The sequence below is a fragment of the Manduca sexta genome, chromosome 11 (genome assembly GCF_014839805.1).
Source record: "Manduca sexta isolate Smith_Timp_Sample1 chromosome 11, JHU_Msex_v1.0, whole genome shotgun sequence".
NCBI classification, from domain to species: Eukaryota; Metazoa; Arthropoda; class Insecta; order Lepidoptera; family Sphingidae; genus Manduca; species Manduca sexta.
In genome coordinates, this window is record NC_051125.1 from 7,647,137 (window position 1) to 7,671,714 (window position 24,578).

Below are 24,578 nucleotides of genomic sequence, written 5' to 3' on the forward strand. Positions count from 1 at the left end.
TACACTATTTTTATGTATTTTTCTCGGAAACTGCTGGGCCAATTTGGATGAAAAATTATAATATAACTCAAATGATGTTGCCTTTTTTTTAATTTTCATATTTGTCGAATAAAATACTAAATAAAGATAATTCCTCATCGAAATTTCCATACAAAATGTATGTGGCGCATTTTTGCAATGCAACACGACTCTCCCCGCCTTGGCAGGTGGACGCAGTCCGTAAGAGCTCAAGAATTATAGTCAATAACATTTAATTTATTCCGAAAATTACAATCAGAAATTATAATTATGTGCCTATAAATAATTATGTAATTTCATATCCATAGTTTCCATCATCAGAATACATGGTTAGGAATAGAACTCAGAACAATGCCAAGCATTGTTCTGAGGAAAAGAATGTCATATTATAATTTTTCTTTGGAATGTCAGTTCACACTTCACAGTTGTCAGTGACAACTGGCATTTGGCATATGTGACAGTCCGGCAAAATAAGCAACAATGTTTTTTTTTATAATTGTGCTGTAGAAACTTTTAAAATTTGAACATAATGTTCCAGCGGTTAATTTGTAATTTTGAACTCAAATTATCTAGTAAACAAGCAAATATATTATTTAGAGTGCCATTGAAAAATAACTTATGTCATCAATGTGGATTCAGGTTATATGGGCAGAAGGCAGCTGTCTTACGAAATTGTTACAATAGAACTTTTCCTGATAGATTTGGGATTTACAACCTTCGGTTGAGGTACTACACGAGCCAGGTGGACGTGCAGAAAAAGAACGATCATATAGAGAAGCTAAAAGACCAAGCAACGTTAGCAACGTCGAAAAAAATCAATGCCAAATTAAAGCCCTCAGAAATAAAGCGCTTGTTTGGACTCGCTGAACCTGAAAAATGGACTCTTACAGGTAAGTAAATTTAGTGTAAAAAATAATATTGGTCCATTACCATAGTATATTATGTACAGGTTAGTAAACATTGAGCAATATACATTTAAAATTATTATCATAATTTAGATTCATAAAATTAAAGCACCTTGTTTATTGTAATTGATGTGATTTCTATTGCAATTATATGGTACAAATTACATATAATGATTCCCTAATAATATACTTACTTTATGAATGGTCATAAATCATTAGTGAATTCTGTTAATGTATATACCCTTTTGAAGAATTTAATTTGAACATATTACATTGTTATTTCATTATTAAACGAGAATTTAATTTATCCATTATTTATTTTATTTTTATATACTCAGAATGATTACATAGTAGTTAAAAAACAAAATGTATTTATAACAAATATCTAATAATGAAGGAAATACAATTTATTGATTTCAGCTGCTATAGGCTTCCTAATAGTATCATCCAGCGTGACAATGGCAGTGCCATTCTCATTAGGCAAAGTTCTAGATATAATATACAGCAGCACAAGCGATCTGGGAGCCGCGCGAGAGAAGCTAGATGCACTGTGCCTGATGCTATGTGGAGTGTTTCTAGTTGGAGGTCTTTGCAATTTCGGCAGGGTATACCTCATGTCCATATCAGGTGAATGATGTGATATTTCATTGAACTATGGTTTATGGTACAGTTTATGGTATTGTCTATTGACTTTCTAGTCATTTTGTTTATAAAACTATTGAATTTTTTTTGTAAAATATATAGGATGCTACTTCATCAAATATCAGCCTACAATAATGGCACATGTATCAGGAGATACTGGTTTCGAATCACAGGTCAAGTTCGGTCATGCCATGTGTGTGTTCAACATTTGCTTGGGACTGAATTTCTCAATATAGTTTGATGTCAGGCGGGCAATCAATTGCAGAAACTAAGCCAAAACTTTATTGTCACATGCTTAAAAGGTGCCTTTACGAACACCACTTTGGAGTGAGATAAGAATAGTTACTAAATGGGAAGTGACGTTACTGCACTAGTTTTTATACATACATACATAACATCACGCATTTTATCCCCAAAGGAGTATGCAGAGGCGTATGCAGAGGCGCAACTAGGGCACCCACTTTTCGCCAAGTATGTTCTGTCCCATGATGTGATAGGGGGCGAGCCTATCGCCATATTGGGCACAAATTCCAGACTCCGGGCTGATACCGAGCAGAAAAACCCAAATATCACTTTGCCCGACCCGGGATTCGAACCCAGGACCTCAGAGCGCTATTGCACCGGACGTGCAATAAGACTACGCCACCGAGGCAGTCCAAACTAGTTTTTATCATTGAGACTAATGAAGAATTATCTACAGAGATTACTGCTTAGACAAAAGATTCAATTATTGCACAACATTATTAATTTGTAGTGATGATTGTCTGTCTTTTATTTACACAGAATTTAATTTTTGTAAATTATTAGTTTAATATACCAGTTTTCTTATACATTAATTTAAGAATGTTGTATTAATGAATTCAAACTATCCGTTATGCATTAAGTGATTAATAAAGATTATAGGTTTTCTCATCTGAATAATGAGCTAACCAAGCAATTCTTTATGATTTTTACTATTAAAATTGTGAAACCCAGAATTTTACAATATATAGTAATACACACCTGCCTGACCGTCTTAAGGAATTATATTTTAGGTCTCATAATTAAAACAGATTACATCAGCCCCAATATCCTGTAAACTGGAACACAAAGAAGTAGTAGTGGTAGTAAGAACAACTAGTGCTTCCACATTTATTTAAATAACTAATTACTTATTTATGCATATGTTTCTTAGAAGGTCGAAATTTATCACATAATATTTACGTATTTAATTATAGCCACAATATAACATTTGCCTTATTGTGATTGGCAAAAAATTATGTTGATTTGTTGTTTGCGAACAACAAATTTGCATTATGATTAACATGAATTGTAAAGGTTGATTAACTAACAATATTTTTTGTTAACAAGGAAGTGTTTTAAATTATTATTTTATAAACAATCTACAATAATTAACCAACATTTTGTTTTGATTAGAAACAATTTCTGGAAATTCCAATGGCTATTAGTTGCAATGTTAGTTGCACTACATCGATTATAGTACAATGAAAAAGTATGGCAATTTTCAAAAATTTCTAGGTCAGAGGATGACACAGGCCCTTCGAAAGCAGGTGTATGGAGCTATAATGCGACAAGAAGCCGCATGGTTCGGCAAAACGTCGACAGGAGAGTTAGTAAATAGACTGTCGGCCGACACACAGCTGGTCGGCCGTAACCTTAGTCAAAATGTAAGCGATGGACTTCGATCCCTGTTCATGGTGGGAGCCGGCACTGGGATGATGGTAAATATAATTTCACATTTGCACACAATATTGATAACAATCGCGATAATGTTTATCTGTAGTGGCATATTGTATCAAAATTATTTTAATCGAGATATTGCACAATATTATCTTTATAGAAAGATATTTGATTTTTGTTATCATATGTTTCATAGGCCAGATTAGGATTAGGCTTTGCCTATATTATCTTATACCATGCCTACCTAAATAACATAGTATGTTTTGATAGAGTAGCCAAAATTTGTTACATAATGGGACATAGTCATGGCGGAAAATCTTTTTAACTTTTCCTAAAATATATAAGAGTAGGTACATTTAATTACGGTAATGTGTGAATTAAATGTAAAGAATGTTTGGAAAAAAAAGCTTAAGTATGTTACGTAATTAATCAATTGCTTTCTTAGTCCTCCTAAATAAAACTTTTTTTTTAAAGTTCTATATGTCACCATCGCTGGCGCTTATCGGCTTGTGCGTGGTACCTCCAGTATCAGTACTCGCTGTCATATACGGACGTTTTGTTAGAGGTATCACAAGGCAACTTCAGGACTCGCTCGCCGAGACAAGTGAGGTGAGAAAATAACTTTTGGTGAAGAGTTCGTTTTTAGATCCGACATTCGAGTAGGGGATCTTAATTTCTTGCCTTTTTCTCCTTTTTTATCCATATTTGTGGCCGATCATGTAGTAGGTACATAAATTTGTTAGAGATTTTCGATTGGTAAACACCTGGGTTTCTCAAGATTGAAATTTGAACTATGTGTCCCCTACCACATTATCACTTCTACCTAAAACTACTAGGATAAAGTCGTGACTTTATATGTACGCTCCATGATTGATGGTAGAAGTTTGCGGCTTAATAAGTTTTTTAATTATTTTATAAGTAATAGTTGACCCGACAGACGTTGTCCCGTCTTAACTGCATTTGCAGCGCGTATTCTGTCAATCGCTGACAGCTATTTCAAACAATTCTTAAATTTTCTAATTTTCAGCGCTATTTTTTGATTTTTTTCTTTCATAAGATCCTTCTGTTGACAATAACAAACACAACAAAATAATTATAATAATAATAATGAAATCGGTCCAGCCGTTCACACGTGATGGCGTGACCAAGGGAAATAGGGAATGGGGATTCATTATTATATATATATATATAGACAGAAAAAATCATAAAAGTGATTTACATGGAACATGCAATAGTTAATGTGGCTCTACTGTATGTTATTAAGTCTACATTTATTTGTCAACCTTGATACGACTAAAAATTTAGTCGAATAATTAATTTATTACTTACATGTACACCTGCGTAAATATTATATTGTTAGTGAAATATTTTTCAGAAATATGTTTTTTTGTTTTAATCAATTATTCTATTAAGAAGGAACTAGTATGTAATTTTTTTTTGTGGTATAACAAACTTTATAGAAATTTAAGTCCTTTTCATATTCCGAAAAATTTGAAGATTTATTTTGCAGGGGATATTGTCTTTGTAATGTTGTTTGTAAATGTTACCTATAGATATCTCAGCTTTATCTTATTTTTAATAACATTTGGTACGCAGTTATACAAAATGTACTATGTTCATTATATTTCAGTTGGCTGAAGAGAAAATTTCCAATATAAAGACAGTGAAAGCCTTTAGCAAAGAGCAAAATGAATGCGAGTCATACGGGCAGAGAATCGAAAATGTTTTAAAATTGGCCTACAAAGAATCGTTGGCAGTCGGCAGCTTCTACGGTTTGGTAAGACAATATAGATTTGTGAACCAATGTAGGCTAGGCTTATTTGTAATTTTAATGTATACTTAATCTATTTCAATGCAGTAACTGTAAGAGCAATTACTTTCGTGATATAATCGGCTTGGGCAATCATTGCCTTCATAACATTACCTATGCTCTCATTATTATAAAATTGTGTAATCTCTTTCATTAGGTCAGGGGCCTTATTCTCTATACCGCACGTTATTTTGACAGTGTGTAACAAGCACGTAACACAACGCGTCATGTTTAGGACTATAGAAATTTGGCTCACAGAATACCATTCCACACACATTTCTCGAAGATAACATGACACGGCCGCGTTACGCGCTTACACTATCATACAGAATAAGGGCCCAGTCTTTATATTTTTTGACGTAATAATACACATTAATATAACTTCCCCATTTGTACGGTTTTAATAATATTTATTTTATGTATGTAAAGTTCGTATATTTGCATAATGATATTCAAATTAATTCAGTTATTTTGCGAACTGATACGTAACTGATTTCCTTAACAAAATACAAACAGGAATTATAAATAACTAATGTAAAAACGTGATATTTTTTTATGGATTACTTGTATAAAAAATATTGGCTATCATTCACAAATTTATTTTTATTTCTCATAAATAAAATATGTTTAAGATTGTGTTAATCTTGGCACGGTATATGATTTTGTTGGCGTATAACTGAAGATAATTGTTTTCTAATATTTCCGTTCTTACTACTCATAAATAAGTTCGATGATTGAGATTTCTCCCTTTTTTTTAATTACAGGACCATTTTATTACCAAGTATCAAGCTTAATATATATAACTCATTATCATTTCTATTTCTTTTATGTGATAACAGTATACAGAAAGAAACACATGCTAACACCTTATATTTTTTGTACTTTTGAAATACTTTCAATCTAAAGGCATTAATTAATCCTTTATTGGCCACTTTAAACTTAATCAACTACAATGGTAATAGTTAAAATATATAAATAGATTTAGGTTGATATTTGTTAACAATATAGTACAGGTTTTATTATTATATAGCGTAATATTTGCAGACTGGGCTCTCGGGGAACACGATAATAATTCTCGTGCTGTATTATGGAGGCAGTATGGTTGCTACAGAACAGCTAAGCGTGGGCAACCTTACGTCGTTTCTCTTGTACGCGGCATACGTCGGCATAAGCATAGGCGGCCTGAGCAGTTTCTACACTGAACTGAACAAAGGCATGGGCGCAGCCACGAGGTTATGGGACATCATTGATCGGGAGCCTCAAATACCTGTTGCTGGTAAGTAGTACTAAGTGGATTAGTATTAAATTGAGTTTGTATTGGTTATTATGATAAATATCAATCAATATAATCAATATGAATTAAGCATCTTCCTTAATACATTACACGCGTGTACAGGGCCGGCATAGCTATTCGTGAGTCCCGAGCGAAATATTTTTTGGCCCCTCTTTATTCTGGCGACCTCTTTTTAGGTCACAAGTATATGTCCATGGCGCTTCCCTGGAGCTTTTGACAACTTCCTTAGAAGCTGGCGTTCCGGGCCATGCCCCGTCCCCCGCTCCATCCTACAGACGCTAAGGGCGCCGCGGACATATAGAAGCCTTTGCCGTCAATGCTTAGAGGTTAATGAGCGGGCCGGCCCTGCGCGTGTATTTTATGACAAGAATTTTTTTTCTCGTTAAAACACACCCTCGTCTCTATCCAATGTTTTCTTTTAAGTACAGTATCAAGACGTACCAACACAGCTCAGTTTTGTTCTCATGGCGTAGATAATTTAGATTTTTTTTCAATAACGTGTTAGATAAGTAATTATAAATAAACACTTAGCAAAATAGCATATGTTGCATACCAAATAAAAGAGTGACGTATGTTAACAGAGCGCCAATCTATCAACTTTTTATGTCTAAAAAATTCTGGCACACGTTTGTAATTTGCGGCGCCGCAACTTCATTGAACAGGTGTACAATACTTCTTTATCATAGGTGATAGCGGTCGAAGGCAATATTATATACATATTAATACTGACTATTGCTAGGTGTTTGAATATTATTGATTGCCTTTACATATACCTTCTTTAATACATATTTATAAGTCATCATATGCAAGGCCAGCCATACCTATTCATCCACCCTAGGCGAAATTAATTTTGGCGCCCTTTTCTGGCGCACTATTTTGGACCCGATTGTACCTTTTTGTTTGTGGGCAATAATATAACATCGATGAAGTAATTCCAGCCTATGTCTATAGTTGGATGGTTGATGGATGGTTCACACCTCCCTCGTCATCCTTTGTGGTTCTAGCACCCCGGGTGACCGCACTCAATAGCCGGCACTGTTCAAAAGTTCGCAAGAAGAAAAAATGTGGTAAAAACTGGTTCCGTCTATTTTAGCTTCTTATTAACTGATACAAATATGCGTCATACTAATAAACTTCAATGTTCAAACTGGAATTTCTACTTTATATTTGTGTGGTTTAATTAACCAGTTATTACTTTATAAATAAATGAATAATTTAAATTCGCATACTTATCGAGTGCTCAACTTTAACCTTTTGGTAGTGGATGTGGACAAACAGTATTTTTATTATTAGCGGCCAAGTAGGCATAGGCAATCGGCATAGATATGGTATTCAGAATAAATTGTTATGGTATAAACTAACCATTTTCAGTGCCACTTTTTAAGAAAACATCTATGTTTATATTTATAAAAAAAACCGGCTGGACTTAAAGTTTTTGAAGGCTCCCAGCATCGATATCTTCATCGGTGCCAATAGTTATTAAAGATTTCAGAGGTAGCAAACATCAGGCCTAAAATTCCGCAGACCAGTCTTTAAATTGTCTGCAATCAGGTATTTTTATTTATGGAAATTACGAACAGTTTCTAAAAACTAGTCCAGCCAGGGCCGTCATCAAAATCCATCTGCGCTTCTGAACTGTTAGGTGTGTGGACGCATGCAGGAATGAGCGACAAAAAATATTTTTAAATCAACCATATTTTTGTTTGCAAAGGCCCTAATATTATGTCGACAATGAAGCTTACGAACACGTGGCGACCACTCAAACCCTCAGCGTCTTTCCTATGCTCTGATGGACCGCACTTTACCAGCAAACCGTTGGGACTTTGGACTAGAAAACTTATTCCTACGCTGTGTTTGTAGGATCGTATTAACATGTTATAATAATTTATATAATCTTTTTGCGATAGTGTTGATGGTGCGTTGAATTCTAATTAATTCGGGTGTCGATAAAGTATATCATAATTTTCAAACTAAACCTAATATGCTGTTTGGAATAGGGCATTTTCAATTCATAATGCGTTAAAAGTGACATTTAATATTATCGTACTGCATAACAAATTAAGTGGGCATAGTATCAATCTCGGACGTCATACACTGAAATAAAACTTGGCAGCAGTTTTTAATTTTTCATCTCTTGGTATGCGTAAAGGTTTTAAATCCAATAAATTCCAATCATATAGGCTTTAAATATGATAAAAATTAATACGAATAAAGTAACCTCGCCCTTTTAAAATCTGTTAAAAAGCTTAGGAACACGTTTTATGTTAATTAATTTGAATACATATGTATTAGTTAAAAAAGGTGCTCCGCTTTAGTCAAGCTGTTATGAATATATAGGTACAGGGTCATTTTGATATGCGTTACTAAAACCACGTACTTATCTTCTTTAAAATAGCACTTTACAATATGTTACTTAAACCTAGATGTAAAATAAAATAATGTAAATTTCGAACAAAATAAATATTAATAAAAAGTAATATTCGTTTTACGTGCCCTAATGGCACTACTACTACTCTAAGAGAATTCATCGCAGCGGCAGCATCATGTTTTCAGCCAGAAATATATTCACGCACATATCATATTCATACTAAACTACAAAATGATCGAAAAATCTGAAAAGTTAAACTGACATGAATAATTTTTGCCACAATGTTAGCAGACGCAAAGATGAGTATGTGGTTTAATTTATTAACCCAATGTCGAAATGACCCTGTGTATTTATACCGTAAGTATTTAAAAAGAAATCATTTTAATAAAATTTTTTTTTCTAATCTATTACAGGTGGGCTAAGGCCAACCGAAAGGCCGAAAGGTGAAATAATATTAGAGAATATACATTTCTCATACTCTGGTGCGCCTTTGATAAAAGGCTTAGATTTACACTTACTGCCGGGCAAGTCGGTGGCGCTAGTGGGCAGGTCTGGGTGCGGCAAGAGTACGATAGCCTCGCTTATACTGAGGCTCTATGATCCAGAGCAAGGCAGAGTATTACTCGACGGTGTGGATATTAAAGAGCTGGACCCGCTTTGGTTGCGAAGTCATGTCGGTTATGTGAGTCAGGTATGTACCGAGTTTTTCTTATATAGCCCAATGAAAACCTTGTAATGGGTTAGAATAGGTGGCTAGTTCGAATGTAAGATGCTACAAAATAATTTTTTTTGAGAATGAACCAATGCTACTTGGCTTCAGTTGTCTTTTTCTTCTTACGTTTAATCTATATTATTTTCTAAGTTGAGGTCGGCGCAACATATTTCTACGTGTAAAGCAGAAATGATATTTTTACGGCAGACCTCTTAGCTCGCTATCAACTACCTTTAGAGGTTACAACCAGAAAGGATTGTTGTGCCCTGGAATTGAGTCAAGACCTCTCCCGCTGAGCTCACTTATACGAAGTTTATTCCAAGAATTAAATTGCCAGTATACACAAAATAAAGTTAATCGTCAGTTATTATCTTGGGTCGGGTATTGGAATTTGGACTGATGATAAAATTACGTCATAATATTTCGTTAGTTCCGTAAGTCAAAGTGCTTTGTATCGAGATTATTGGAAAAAAAATTGATGTAGTCTAAATAGTTACTTGACTCGCTTATCTGTGCGCTTTATCACTCGAAATGAGTTTATCTTTAATAATGTTTTGCAAGGAATTAGCCAGCTTCAGAGTTAATTCAAATCTATCTTCATTTTTTTATTTAATATTACAGCACTATCGTCATATTATATTGCCTACAAGTCTTATTATTATTATTATTAATTCAAATAATCGTTTGTTTTAGGAACCTGTATTATTTAGTGGATCTATTAAGGACAATATATTGTACGGTGCTTTGGACGAATACGAGGTCGACGACGAATCGCTGGACAAAAAGGTACGAAATAGCGGAATAACTTGTTCAACATATATGAAGTAGATTATATAGGCTAGAGATATCTATATTCTCAGTCGTGTACGAAAATAAATATGCATATTTTTATATCTGGCAACATTGCCTACTCAAACCACGCTCAAGGTGGTAGTATTCAAAACCATATAAAAAAAATTAGAGACCTCTAAATCAATGACATTTTACAAATAGACGCGTCATACACTAACAAAATAGCACATAAAAACAGCGGAGTATTTACTATAGTGACAGCCCTAGCGGCTCGCATCGATACGGCCCGAGCGAGCCCGAGTGGTTCCGAATGGGCCCGAGTGTCGGCCGCCCCGTCGCCATGACAGTCGAATAAAATGCATTTATTGGTTTAAAAAATAAGTTAAATAGTGTATACTTATTACTAGCGTATGAAATGAAACGTTTTTTCATTCACAGTTGGACTATAATTTGTACATCGTCTAAAAACACAGGAAGGCATTTTATTTACAAAAATACAAAAAGTTAGTAAGCCAACAAGTCGCGACAGTGGTTGAAGGTTGACTAAGTGAATGTCGGGCAGTTACCTTACTTTCGTCTTGCCAGTATTGAGCTCGGACAACGTATCTATGTAATAAAAACATTTTAGCTCTAAATATCCATAAATAAATCGAGTTCCTGTTATCCAGAAGGAGCCGGCGTGGTTATCAGCGGCTCGCACGGCGCATCTGCACGAGCTGGTGGTGGCCACGGCCGACGGCTGGGACCGGCAGGTCGGCGCCCGCGGCGGACAGCTCAGCGGCGGACAGAAGCAACGCGTCGCCATCGCTAGGGCTATTGTTAAGGTCAGATTATTAGGGAATGTCAAGTGACCGAGGCTCCCTGAGATTCTCCTTCCTGCTAACTCTTTTAATAACTGGTTATATCCAGAAGAAATATATCAAAGCTATTTTGCTCTGGTTATTCAGAATAAATCCTTATGGTTTATAAAATTTTTAGGAGAACATCTGTTTATGTATATTTATAAAAAAACGGTCTTTAATGCTCTTTTTCAGATTTTAGAATATATTTAGGTCACCGTTTTTTTAATGTTGACAATGACAGACGATAACTTATATTATTTCGTGTTTCAGAATCCAAAAATCCTCATACTAGACGAAGCTACCTCTGCACTAGATACGTATTCTGAATATTTAGTTGATAAAGCTCTGAAGGAAATCAGCAGAGACCGAACGGTACTTACAATAGCCCACAGGCTCAGCACTATTCAGTCGGCGGATGAAGTTGCCGTCTTAGAAAAAGGAGTTATCGTAGAAAGAGGCACTTATGCTGAGCTTATAGCGAAAAAGGGTGGTTTCTTCCAAGAACTAATCACACATCAGACATTCGCTTCCAAATCAAGGGAAAATAGAGACATGCAAAACACATAGCAATGAACAAAATATTAGTGTTGCCCTAAAATATTTGGAAAAATAATATCAGATCATATATTTTTTTAAATTACTTTTCTTTATTAGATTATAAAGAGTGGCTGATGGGAATTACAAGAATTAAGAATTTAAATTGTATCTTAATTATTTTATAATTTGCAACACTGCCATTTTTAAACGCGGCTTACACTTTAAGGAAATTAAGTTCAATCAATGTCTACACGAAAATTTTCTTTGCGTAATAATTATAGATTCCGATAACAATCAACAAAATAAATGCAATACTGTCATGTTGGAGTTATATGCATAAAACCAGCATAGTTTTATTTGAATAAGTATTATGGCTTACATTGATATTCGCTTTAAATAAATAACCAATAAAATACTTGACATAATTGGTTATTATTTGGTGGGGTATTGCAATAATGACTAATCATTGTACCAAGAGTGGTGGGTATTATGAATTTTGCCCGCTATTTGATATAAATCGCGTAAAATAAAACCATTAGACCGCTTAGACAAATCTACATTCGTTGAAATGTACTATCTTAGTAATTAGATACATTGTGTTATTAAAACATTCAGATTTTATCACAATTATTATAAATAGCCACGTATTATGTATATAAAAGTATTTTGAGCTATTCTGGAATTTTGTGATATGTAAAGGTGATTTAGGTTGATGTTAACATGCCATGGTTACGGAACAAAATGTGCTTATATTTCCTATTTATTATGTGTTCAAATGTTGAATGTTTATGAATGTACCTAGAATGTTTTAAATTGTAAAGTTACAACGGGTAATGTGATGTTTTGACACAAATAAAATGGTTGTTATTATTTAATATCTGTTTTTATTTATTTGTAAATTTTACCCAGTATTGCTTATTTGTATATATTTTTTTAATTTATAACAAGTTTTTAATAATGATCATCGCAGTAAGTTGATGAATCGTGAATATGTAAAGATAACGATATCGCGTCACGTAAACCGTTTGTTGTTACCGCGTCATAATCATAACAAATAGTTTAAAGATGTGGATGGACCTTGCCCTCGGCGGGAGTGTACAGCGCGCCAAAACTAGGTGATGCACACGCGGCCGCACATTCGCGCTGAAACGTTTCGCGGGAAAACATACCGAGCGGAATCATGTCCCATTTGAAAGTTTTACGCGGGAATTTTGCACGGCAGTTATTAAATTGTACTAGAAATTGCAAAAAATTGAAATCTAACAGTGCGTTGTTACAAAATGTTTTGAGTAGGTGTCTGGCTACTCAGACAGCGGCGGCGGTTGATAGTAAATTTCTAACGTCGCCCTGGGGTGAAATACAACTTGGAAAGGAAACATTGACTGAATATGTGTTTGCGGATTTAGAATCGTGGGCCGATAAGCCGTCAGTGGTAAGATATAAAAGTCTGTTTTACATTATTAAGATAGAATTATGGTAAAATTATAAAAAAGAATCATCCATAGCCCTTAACGCGTCTTTAAAAATGTTTTTTTTTTTTAATTTCTTTGCGTATACAAAGTACAAATACAAACAAGAAATTATGGCTGCAGTAAAATTGCTCTGTATTACAATAATTCAATATTTAATAAATATTCAATGAAACCTACTCGCGAGTCGCGGCCGAGTGTCTGTAAATGAATGTTCAGTGCATCAATAATTATATAGAGTGCAAAGTTCATCGAGCTATATTGTATACGGATGTAGGGAGTGAGTACTGATACGGTATAAATAGTCGTGTGAAGGTTGAGGATGGATACATACTTGGCATGGACGTACTTCGCTAAAAATGGGGAAGTGGAAAACTGCCCACCATAATACAAAGTACAAACCTTGAATCTCTGTGATATTCTGATTCATTATCTTATCATAGTCAGAAGGTAAGTATACATCGTATTTCATAATTGTAGACATACGAAGGTTCTCATGTACCATTTATAATTAACTAAAAATAATTTATAATATGGGAAATGAAATAGGCCTCCTCACTAAAGTTGTAAATTAATAAATTACATTTCTAGAGCGAAAATAAAATTTACTTGTCCTATGGCTTTCATGTTAGTCCCCTAAAACAGTACATACCAATCATAGCTATAAATTCTTCTTATTGTTGAATTATGTTTTTAAAAAGTGAAGAGTCTGTTTGTGAAACTTATTAATTTAACTAGCTTTTGCTCGCCGCTCCGCCCGCGTTATAAAGTTTTTCAGGCTAAAGTTTTCCATTATAAAAGTAGTAGTTTTCCGGGAGCCTATGTTCTTCCCAGGGTTTCAAACTGTCTCCATACCAAATTTTATCTTAATACGTTGGGTAGTTTTTGAGTTTAAGACGTTCAGGCAAACGGATGCAGCGGGGACTTTGTTTTATAATATATTTTTTTAGAACTTTTTAAGAGGAATAATCCCGACATACATCATTGTTGCATAACTTTAACCGTTTACGCAGAGCACGCAACGGAAGCTCTCAAAACTAATAAATTGTCCACGTATTTGTAACATGTTTCATTACTGCTCCGCTCCTATTGGTCATAGCGTGATGATATACAGCCTATAGCACCCCACAAATAAAGGGCTATCCAACACAAAACGAATTTTTCAGTTCAAACTGGTAGTTCCTAAGATTAGCCATTACTGCTCTGCTCCTATTGGTCATAGCGTGATGATATATAACTTAGAGCACTCCACGAACAAAGGGCTATCCAACGCAAAAATATTTTTTCAGTTTGGACCGGTAGTTCCAGAGATTAGCCATTGCTGCTCCGCTCCTATTGGGTATAGCGTGATGATATATAGCCTATAGCAATCCACAAATAAAGGGCTATCCAACGCAAAAAGAATTTTTCAGTTTGGACCGATAGTTCCTAAGATTAGTAAACAAATATAATGAGAAAGCTTCGAACTGCTAAGCTATCGGGAGTTACACGTGTCATTGTGAGTCAACCATAAAAGATAGACATATGCTGTCGTGGGATATTTTTTACATAATTTTAAGGAGAACATTTCCGTCATACATGATTTCTATGTAGCTTTAACCATTAAGGTTGCACACGCGACGGAAGCTTAAAAAATGGAGTAACTTCTCCCGTTTTCCCAACATTTCCCTTCACTGCTCTGCTCCTATTAATTGTAGCGTGATGAAAAGTATACTATAACCAGCACAGGAGTATGATAAATAATTGTACCGAGTTTCGTTAAAATCCGTCGAGTAGTTTTTGTTTCTATAACGGTTATACAGACAGACAGACAGACAGACAGACAGACAGACAAAAATTTTACTAATTGCATTTTTGGCATCAGTATCGATCCCCAATCACCCCCTGATAGTTATTTTTGAAATATATTTCATGTACAGAATTGACCTCTCTACAGATTTATTATAAGTATAGATTAATTACTTAATAACGTAAACTAAATATTTGATGCCCTTGGTTGCGCGGCGGGTGAAAAGGGCACTGCAACGGGACGTCGCGGGTTCGAACATGGTCGGAAAACGAACTGTTTCAGCGTACTTGAATGTACCTTCAGCAATTTATTATCAAGATCATAATTCATTATATCACGTTTCAGTAAAGAAATGACATGAAAAAATCATGTGAACGTAAATATGTTAAACATTGTTTAGATTCAGTCAAAATTTTAATACACCAGTTCGAAAAGCAGTTACCATCAGTAATACAATTTATTTTCAATCGCAGTTCATGAAGTTGGTAGGTAAACAATGCGTATCATCTTAAGCTACAATTACTGTGAAATAGTAGGTTATTGTGGTTTTGGTCATTGGAAAATTTATTGTAGGCAGTTGTAGAATATAGCACGAAAAAAAATTAGGTATTTACGAGCCGCACAGCGAAAACAATAATTTTATTAGCTTATTTGTTCATTGTATTATTTGTAGTATACATATGTACAGAACATCAGTAAAGGTTATTGTAAAAGCCCTGCTAATAAAGATAGAGATCAGACTTTGCCCAAGCAATCATATAAAATTGGTATTAACTATCAATTAGTTATTGTTTCGAAATCAAAATGCATTGCGATATCTTATTGTAATAAAACGTCCTCTGAAAATGATTTTAGTATTCGTTAAACGACTATTTAGTGCATGTACATAAACTTTGTATCTACTTACCTAATAAGGATAATATTTGATCGTCAGTACAATTTTAAGAAAATAGTTCTTATGCGCATAGCGTGTCTGTAATGCATTGAATCTCACAACCTAACGGGTAATAAGGCACGTCGATAATGGATATAAAATTATAGATAAACTGGGTAATTTCATGTCCCGTCGATATTTACATAAATTATCAAATGTCTCAAAGTATGAAATATCAACGTAATGTAGATAAATCTACGGGACAGCGTTATTCTCAAATAACATTTATTTCATATAGTAATACAGTCGAGAATGTTTTACTATTAATTACCTGAGAAGAGTGGCATTGACGCGATCCCGTGCCAAAATACTTTATCTTGCCACAGTTTGTGTTATTCCAATAACAAACTGGACTTTGGTCAATGACTTAGTAAATAAACGGGTCACTAACACAAAAAACGTCGAATAAAGGGCAATCTATAACATTGACGTGTGTATAGAGATATAAATATACCTACTGTACAGTCACTGACTTGAATTAAGTTTATTTTGTAACCTATTCAAATAAGTAGGTGTACCCGTTGATGAAGAGACACCACGATCGCTCATGAACAATCATTTCGCAAGAGGATTCTATCCTGCAAGGAGACATGAGGGTTAGGATTTGGGATATACTTAATTCTCATGATTACAACCCTAATGAGTTAGGTAAAGGTGCAGCGAATGACCACAGATTAATAATATAATATGCTATTTCCGTCCCCTAATAGAATAGGGAACGAAGCTAGCGTCACATTGGGCAAAAAGTAACTATGAAACGAATGTGGTTTAAAAAAAAATTATTGTACCACATCAATTGCTCAACCTGGGGTTTGGAAAACGGAATGTCACTGACTTCCCAACTCAGCTTTCCAATGAGCAAACTCGGCGTACCCACACCTGTTGCGAATAGCTGTGAACCTGTTGCAATATTTAATGCTACTATTCAAATACTTTCCGTGCGTTCGCGATCGCCTAACTAAAACTTGGCTAGAAATAGATCACTGTGTATCGCAATTCCTTACCGGTCATGGTAATTTTAAGGTTAAACTGTTCTCATATAGGCTGGTAGATTCTCCTGCATGCCCATGCTATAGGTACACCTGGTTACGGAGTTGAACAATCTGCTCATCACGTACTTTGGGAGTGTGGTCTCTGGCATGAAGAGCGTAACATCATGTTAAACAGTATGCAAATAACATCTGGGGTTGTATACTACATGGACCTATTGTAATGAAATCTAACAGCTCGTGTGATAGGACCCATTCTTTTAATTTTATCGGTGGTGCTTTATAAGCTTATCTAGTTGTAAACGTCCCTATCCTTGATGTTAAAACGCCTCCTTAGATCATGATTTTGTCACCCGCATTGCTATGGAAGGAAGTGGACAATTAATATTTCCAATTCCTCCCTATGTTTCTATTTGAATAATTTCGTTGCGGGATAATGACATATTAGTTTTCCCTTAGACTCGCCGAGCTTGATTGCTTGGTGTCTTAAAATGCGCGCCACTGCTGATCCTGGCTTACAGGAATTGTAGTGGTGAGCCTGAGGGCGGGAAAGTCTCTACTATTCAAATACATAAATGCACTGGACGTGTTGTAATATAGCTTCTAAGAGATTTTTCACATTATAAACAGTATATATAATATAAGTAATATACTTAATAATGAATTCAGTTTTCTTATATAGATTATATAACGGCAGACTTGCGATAGCAGGACCTAAATATAAAAACTAAATGCAAAGGTTTTAGTTTATTGAGGTAAGTAATCCTGTTGACCTGAATGGCATACACCAAGAACTTCTTATTAGATATTTCCAATAGGCTCGTACAACCAAAATAGAGCATTCATCACATTTCAATACATGATAATTATTTTGTATTTTTAAAATCAACATCATACAATATTCTAACAATAAGGATTTGTACATTTCTGTATTACTCAGACATGTGGATCCACCGGCCGCTCGTACGACTACGGCATGATGCGGATGATGGTGGAACGTTGCGCGAACGCGTTTGTCGGCCACCTCAAGATGAAGCCCGGCGAGCGTGTTGGGCTCATACTTCCCAATATTCCCGAGTTCGCGGTGCTCATCCACGGCGCCATGAGGGCCGGCCTCGTGGTTACCTTCGCGAACCCATTGTACACAGCTGGTAAGTTTTTATACAAATGACTGACGAGAGGAGCAATCCGCTCGCATGATAGTAAGTGACACGACTAGGTAAAGTAACAGTAGCATCATAAACAGTAAGACTAACACTGAATTATAAAACACAGCGTGATATTGCACTGCCCTCACGACACAAACGAGTTCAAAGGTTTGTGAGACAAAAACACCTATAAGTTGTAATTAAAGGGTTTTTCATTAAAATTCTTTTAACGTTTATTTTTCGAATATAACCTATTTCCTACTATCGGTGTTTTATGTAATGGCATAAATGGGTGATAAATAATCTTCACGAAATGTTACAGGGTGTTCGTAAGGCAAGTCTATTAATTTTGAATCTGAATCATATTTTTTTAAGTGGAGTTTAGCGATTAAACTTGGACTATTTTACAGCAGTTCTAGGCCTACCCTTATTGTAACATTTCAATCTTGTAATGGCTAACAGATGCATCAATATATCATTAATCAGTATGGCCTAAATAACTCGCTTGCGGGTATAGTTGGCAATTTCTCTCGTTATCGTAGGCAGTAAGAAACAATTTGTATTTTGGTTATGCAAAACTTTACAAGAGAAAATGTTTAATTAAACTTATTTCCAATGGATGCTTCATACTTACTAATTGTCACTGAAGTAAAAATCACGTAGACTAAAATTACTTACTGTAAAGTTCATATTATTAACACACACAAATAGGTGTTTTATAGCATAACAGGTCTATTAAACATAATATTATAGAGATTGTTAGAGAGGTCAGGTTAAAGAATTTAATGGATAGATGACCCTTTATTTAATGCTGTACTTACTTGTATATTATACTTTATATGTTGTATATAAGGTGAAAAAAGTCAGAGATTAGGCGAATAAACATATTAAGTACTCAGTTGAATTACGCAAGAGGAAGTATAAAAATTAAGATTTTTCATTGTAAATAAGTTCAACATTATTATATGCCTATTATCTTATAATATTTTTACTGTGTGAATTAAATAACCCATTTGCTCACCTTTACCGTCAGCTATTTATCCGCTGAAGTATGCATGTGATAATACCTAGATATTAATAACGTCAAAATTATAAACCTAATCGTCTATTCAGCCAATATTAGCAAAACAATTGTCTACCTATATGACCTATAAGTTAAACACCTGCTTGGTACAGTAGTCGAATAGCTGACTTAACTAGGACAGTAAATGAGTTAGTTCATATAGCAATATATTTGTATGATTCACAAATTCAAAACATAAGTGTTGGAATCAGAAAATTACGTAACCGTAATCATTTTCTAAAGACGTGATCTCGCTCAGCTGATACCAAGGTCTGTTACACTAGACGATGTTTATATAGACCACGCTATGGATACAGATAAACATACGACTATTTATTGCAACGTGTAATTATCTAGTGAACGTGTAAGTCGATGCAAGCACGTGTACTGCAAATCTAAATCTATCGCAATCGTTACTTCCACTAGTTAACAAACATTGTTTCTACTACTACTGCTAGTATATACTGCTACCTAGTATCTACTCTGTATTATATTACATTCTTACCTATGTATTTTAGATGTGTAATTTTCATATGGTGAATATTACTTAAGGGTTGATTTAATTTCCTCTTATCCAAACGAAATGTTAAGTACATTTAATTTAAAAAACAAATATATTACGATGAAAAAAATCCTCAAACATAAAATAATTATTTAGTCGAAGATACCATATACGCGATAAGGTATTTAATTTGAATTTATAGTTACCAAAAAAAATTATTGGCGATGGAATTTAATGTGTTTCCCGTATTTAATTTGCAGACGAAGTGAGACGTCAATTTGCGGATTGCAACGTTAAAGCGATCGCTACAATTGAAATGTTCATGCCAGTTGCTAATGAAGTCAGCAAATCACTTAAAGATTACAAAGGAACAATCTGGGTTGGAGGGGAAGACGATGAAAAGAAAGGTAAGTTTCTTCATAAAATATATTGTCGCAAAAACGCGACATTTTGGTGAAGCTAGTTACCTAAAATATTTTGTTGTTACATGCAAGGTAGGATATGTAGATAGTACGAGATGGGATAGATACCTAGTATGTAACTTATGTAAACCTAAGTTACAATAGTATTAGAAATTCCTAACGCGAAGTAGAATAACCAGCCAAGGATCTAATGAAAGCTTTGGTACTTGTTTTACAACTATCACTGCATCTAGGCGTTGCAGTGAATTTTGTACCGACATGAACAACTATATAATAATATCAACAATGCTACACAGATTGTACACTATTACGTATGCATGTAGTTTGTAGATTGGCAGAGATGCAACGGCTAATATGTAAAATCCAAGTATACATATATAGTAATTCAATATCAATATTGAAACATGGTACTTAAATTACTAACAAGTACCTACCATAATTAGAATTATATATATTTAAATGAAAGACGTCCATACAAGAACAGGCTAAACGAATTTAATTAGATTTGTTTTGATATGTCTTTTAAGTAGGTATCTATGTGTAGTTTTTATGTGGTATAAATAAATACCTATGGTCCTATGCATTACAGGTATTTACGGTTTGCGATCGCTTCTAATGGCTGATCATAAAGCAGATCTCCCAACAGTGAGTTGTGATGAAGTCTGTTTGATTCCTTACTCAAGCGGTACCACCGGATTGCCTAAAGGAGTGATGTTGACTCACAAAAACTTGGTGTCTAACTTGAAGCAAGTCAAGTGTCCCAAGATGATGAAGAATGAAGGAGATAAAAGTAAGTTAAAAGTTATTTATGGCTTCGTATGTCGGGTTAATGTTTAGCAGGACAATGCCGGTTTTTCCAAATGGCTGTAACCATTAAAAATAGGCTTTCTAAAAACTACAATCTACACATATCACTAGTATAGAAAATGAATCTCGATACGCATGATATTTTTTGTTTACATTGTAGATAATTGCAGTATAATAGAGTAGGTACCGACAAACATTCAATCTACCAGTTAAAGGTCAACAATCACCTAGGGTCCTAAAAATGTTATCTTGTCCACAGGTAATTACGAAATTGTACTTACAGTGCCACCTTTCTTTCATATATACGGTTTCAATGGAATTCTCAATTACAATCTCAGCCTTGGCTACCACGTGGTCACGATGCCGAAGTAAGAATTATTTTTAACCTTTCTATTGCTAAAGAAGCGAGCGCCATTAGAGCTAAATACGGTTTCACGATTTACGTAACAATTGGATGATTAGTAAGTATAGGTAGACGTAGCATACAATATGAAGTAGGCAGATGAAAATGTGAATTGGTTCAAATGTATGATCAAGAATCAGGATTATCAATAGTACTTAGTTCTGTTCAGGGGCAAAGCCACAGAACAGGTAAATAACTGTAAGCTATTTGATGAAATAATTTGTATCTTTTTTTGGCCTATGTACAGAGCGTTATAGCTCCAAAAATATATATATATATAAAAGTAGAATTATGTTCTCACAGAGTATTTTACCGATTTTTTAATTCGTGCGAAAGAGATTTACGATCGGAAATTTGTCGGCGCCGATATACCTACCTACTTATTGTATGGTAAAACAATACTTAAATTAATACTACACTTTAGTTTCATGAACTTTGCCCAATAGCAAAAAACACGACGACAATATTTCGTGCACTGGCAAAATTGGATTACTTCCAAACACTAAATAGTCTTGGTTTGGAAACTACAGCAACTATATTTGGGTTTCAATTATTTCTTATAAAATACCAAATAATGAGGCGTCAAGAGCAAAATTGACTATACCTATATTGCTTTGTCTATATTAAGTAAACTTCATTTAAGAAATTAATATTAATTCTAGGTTCACACCAGACGACTATATCAAATGTCTCGTTGAATACAAGCCGACTATTTTATTCGTAGTCCCTTCACTACTGGCTTTTCTGGCCACACATCCCTTTGTAAAGAAGAACCACTTGGAATCCGTGGAAACTATCATGGTTGGCGCAGCACCGACAACAGACAGCATGCTGGAGAAGTTCTTGTTGAAATGTGAAAAGACAAAAGACGAGATTAAATTGTTACAAGGTGGGTCAGAACTAATGAATTCATACAAGGAGTGTTAAGAATTATTGGCAAAAAACGATAAATTATCCCCCACCAATCGACAAAACTATGCCGGCCTCTTAATTTCTTGCAAGTTCACGCATGATATTGAAATCTCAATCACAAGAAGTGTAAATAATTGCAACAACGTCCTCTGTTTCTAGGTTACGGCATGACGGAAAGCTCACCCGTGACACTCTTGACTCCGTACAACTATCCATATGGGAAAGTTGGTTCGGTTGGCCAACTGGTGCCGAGCACGCAGGCTCGCGTCGTCTCTCTTACTACGGGCGAAATGCTGGGACCGCATAAGTCTGGGGAGCTATGGCTAAGAGGGCCTCAGGTAAAAAGTTTGATATATCAACAAAAATCGAATGCGTAATGGGAAAACTTAGTGCTCTAATCGATTGACTTATCGATAGAATATATCATTCTCATATATCTCGTTATCGTTTACGATTATAGAAAGGCATCTAGGCTACGACTCTTATTAATACTAAGCATTTTAGTTTTGGAGGTACTGATTCATTAGTTGAAATATAGATGAATGGAATTATATACGACGAAATAACACAATCACGGCTAAAATATATTTAATGAAAAACAGGCATGTCATATATGTAAATTTAGGTACAATGTCGCTATTTTCCAAGGTCTCATTAGGACATTTTCTTGCAGGTAATGAAAGGCTATTGGAACAATGAAGCAGCGACTAAAGAAACAGTGGATAGCGAAGGTTGGCTACATACTGGAGATGTGGCATATTACGACGAGGAACACTTTTTCTACATCGTTGATCGTACAAAAGAACTCATCAAAGTCAAAGGCAATCAGGTAAAATACATTAAACTAAGTAGTACTTATCCACCAATGTGGTTATATGTTTACTATCTTAGTCCACGTGGTTTTTATCCACTCTGATGTGTGGTCCGCGCAATATTTATTAAGCATGTTGTAGATAAAATTGATTTCATTTTATTGATCATGTGTATATCTTCAAAATTTTTAGGACCCAACTGTGTTTGAAAAAACCTACACAAAATGTCCGATTTGGGAATTATAGGTACCTAGGTTCTCCCATATATACTGTCATTAGGCCGAGAATGCAATATTACAGAGGTCTATCATATTATGAACAAAAGTTAGATTCAATGATCGATGTTAATAACACAATCTAGTCAAATTAGAATAAGAGATTAATTATTTAAACAATCGATACCTTACGAGCACGATACTAAAATAGTCTTAAATCGATACAAATTGCGTAGGAAGTTAAGTAACTAGCAGTTAGCAATGTATTACGCAAGCACTTGAATATTTCAATATAGTTTATAAATATTTAATTCTTTTAGCAGTACAGCTATCAAAGCGGTCCTTTGATTAGAACGCCCATAATTGTAAACTGATTTACCCCTGTTAACGGAATAAGTACTCCTGAGTATAATTCTACATATGCTACTCGCTGCAAGTCGAGCAACATTCCTAATACAGAAGTCAGCTTCCCGTGATTGTTTACACGGTAAAAAGCCCATGCGGAAGCTAACTTCTGCAAGTTTTCACATATCTGCACACGCCTTGCATAAATCGCAAATTTCTCGCGTCTCCCCAAAATCACCTATTTCCATTATTCAGTAAAATCTTATTACTTATCTTAGTCTTAGATGGTATTTCGAAAGAAGCGAATAACATATCTTATTGATATTGCAGGTATCACCAACGGAATTAGAAAGTATAATCATGGAACTACCAGAAGTGGCAGATGTTGCTGTGGTCGGCGTGCCTCATTCCCTCGCCGGGGAGGTTCCAAAGGCTTTCGTTGTACTTAAACCCAACCATAAATTAACAGAAAAGGCTGTCTATGATGCTGTTGCAAATAAATTAATAAAATATAAACATCTTGAAGGAGGAGTCCAGTTCCTAGACGCTATTCCAAGAAATGTGGCGGGAAAGATACTGCGGAACGAGCTCAAAGTACTAGGCAATAGGAAGCACTGATTGTATTATTGTAGCTTTTAAAGTTGTATATAGTGTAAAGTTAGACTAATCTTTTAAAAGTTGTTAGAATAATAGGGACTACTTGTGATAATATAAGATTTGTTATATATAGACATAATAAATGAATTTTTATTTTGTTTTCAATGGTTTTTTATTTCTTTACATAGTTTTAGGTATAAAATCAAGGACTGAAATTTATTTTGATAATTGTCCATATTTAAAATTAAATCCCCTTACCAATTTAATTCTATCATTATAAATCAATGTTTAATTAATCACAAAGCCAGCGGTGGCTTCCTTCCTTACATGAAATATACTTTTTATTATAATTATAATGATATATATTATTAATATAATTATATACCTGATTGATTACAAATTTAATTATTATTTAATAGAGTTTTGAAGATAATAAGGAAGTTACAGTGTCAAAATGTAATTTCAACATTAATGGAATATTTCTAGTTATCATTGATTCAATATGTTTTTTAAATTAGAATAAAAAATATTTTTAAACAGAACATTTAAAAGTAGGTATATGTCAAAATAG

General features: G+C 34.5%; 2 protein-coding genes across 3 annotated transcripts; both read left to right on the forward strand.

Annotated features, from left to right (window-relative positions):
• Positions 1 to 453: 453 nt before the first annotated feature.
• LOC115452338 (ATP-binding cassette sub-family B member 10, mitochondrial) lies at positions 454 to 12,475 on the forward strand. 2 transcript variants are annotated; one of them, XM_030180839.2, is made up of 10 exons: positions 454 to 908; positions 1,344 to 1,550; positions 3,084 to 3,286; positions 3,720 to 3,854; positions 4,876 to 5,022; positions 6,100 to 6,331; positions 9,131 to 9,408; positions 10,123 to 10,215; positions 10,890 to 11,045; positions 11,334 to 12,475. In XM_030180839.2, the coding sequence occupies exons 1-10, from the start codon at positions 548 to 550 to the stop codon at positions 11,628 to 11,630; spliced, it is 2,109 nt and encodes a 702-aa protein (XP_030036699.2). In that variant the 5' UTR covers positions 454 to 547; the 3' UTR covers positions 11,631 to 12,475. The 2 variants fall into 2 exon arrangements, with proteins under 2 accessions (XP_030036699.2, XP_037293392.1); XM_037437495.1 differs by having other exon boundaries at positions 10,893 to 11,045.
• Positions 12,476 to 12,723: 248 nt separating this feature from the next.
• LOC115452336 (probable 4-coumarate--CoA ligase 1) lies at positions 12,724 to 24,172 on the forward strand. Its single transcript, XM_030180837.2, has 9 exons — positions 12,724 to 13,032; positions 17,722 to 17,932; positions 19,755 to 19,901; positions 20,506 to 20,706; positions 20,983 to 21,091; positions 21,789 to 22,015; positions 22,198 to 22,376; positions 22,712 to 22,867; positions 23,741 to 24,172. The coding sequence occupies exons 1-9, from the start codon at positions 12,781 to 12,783 to the stop codon at positions 24,026 to 24,028; spliced, it is 1,770 nt and encodes a 589-aa protein (XP_030036697.2). The 5' UTR covers positions 12,724 to 12,780; the 3' UTR covers positions 24,029 to 24,172.
• Positions 24,173 to 24,578: the final 406 nt, after the last annotated feature.

Coding starts and splice junctions, on each gene's coding strand:
- LOC115452338 (XM_030180839.2), top strand. CDS start 548: ATGTTCCAGCGGTTAATTTGTAATTTTGAACTCAAATTATCTAGTAAA. Junction 3,287..3,719: donor GAGCCGGCACTGGGATGATG/GTAAATATAATT, acceptor TTTTTTTTAAAG/TTCTATATGTCACCATCGCT. Junction 3,855..4,875: donor CGCTCGCCGAGACAAGTGAG/GTGAGAAAATAA, acceptor ATTATATTTCAG/TTGGCTGAAGAGAAAATTTC.
- LOC115452336 (XM_030180837.2), top strand. CDS start 12,781: ATGTCCCATTTGAAAGTTTTACGCGGGAATTTTGCACGGCAGTTATTA. Junction 19,902..20,505: donor GGAAGACGATGAAAAGAAAG/GTAAGTTTCTTC, acceptor TATGCATTACAG/GTATTTACGGTTTGCGATCG. Junction 22,016..22,197: donor CGAGATTAAATTGTTACAAG/GTGGGTCAGAAC, acceptor CTCTGTTTCTAG/GTTACGGCATGACGGAAAGC.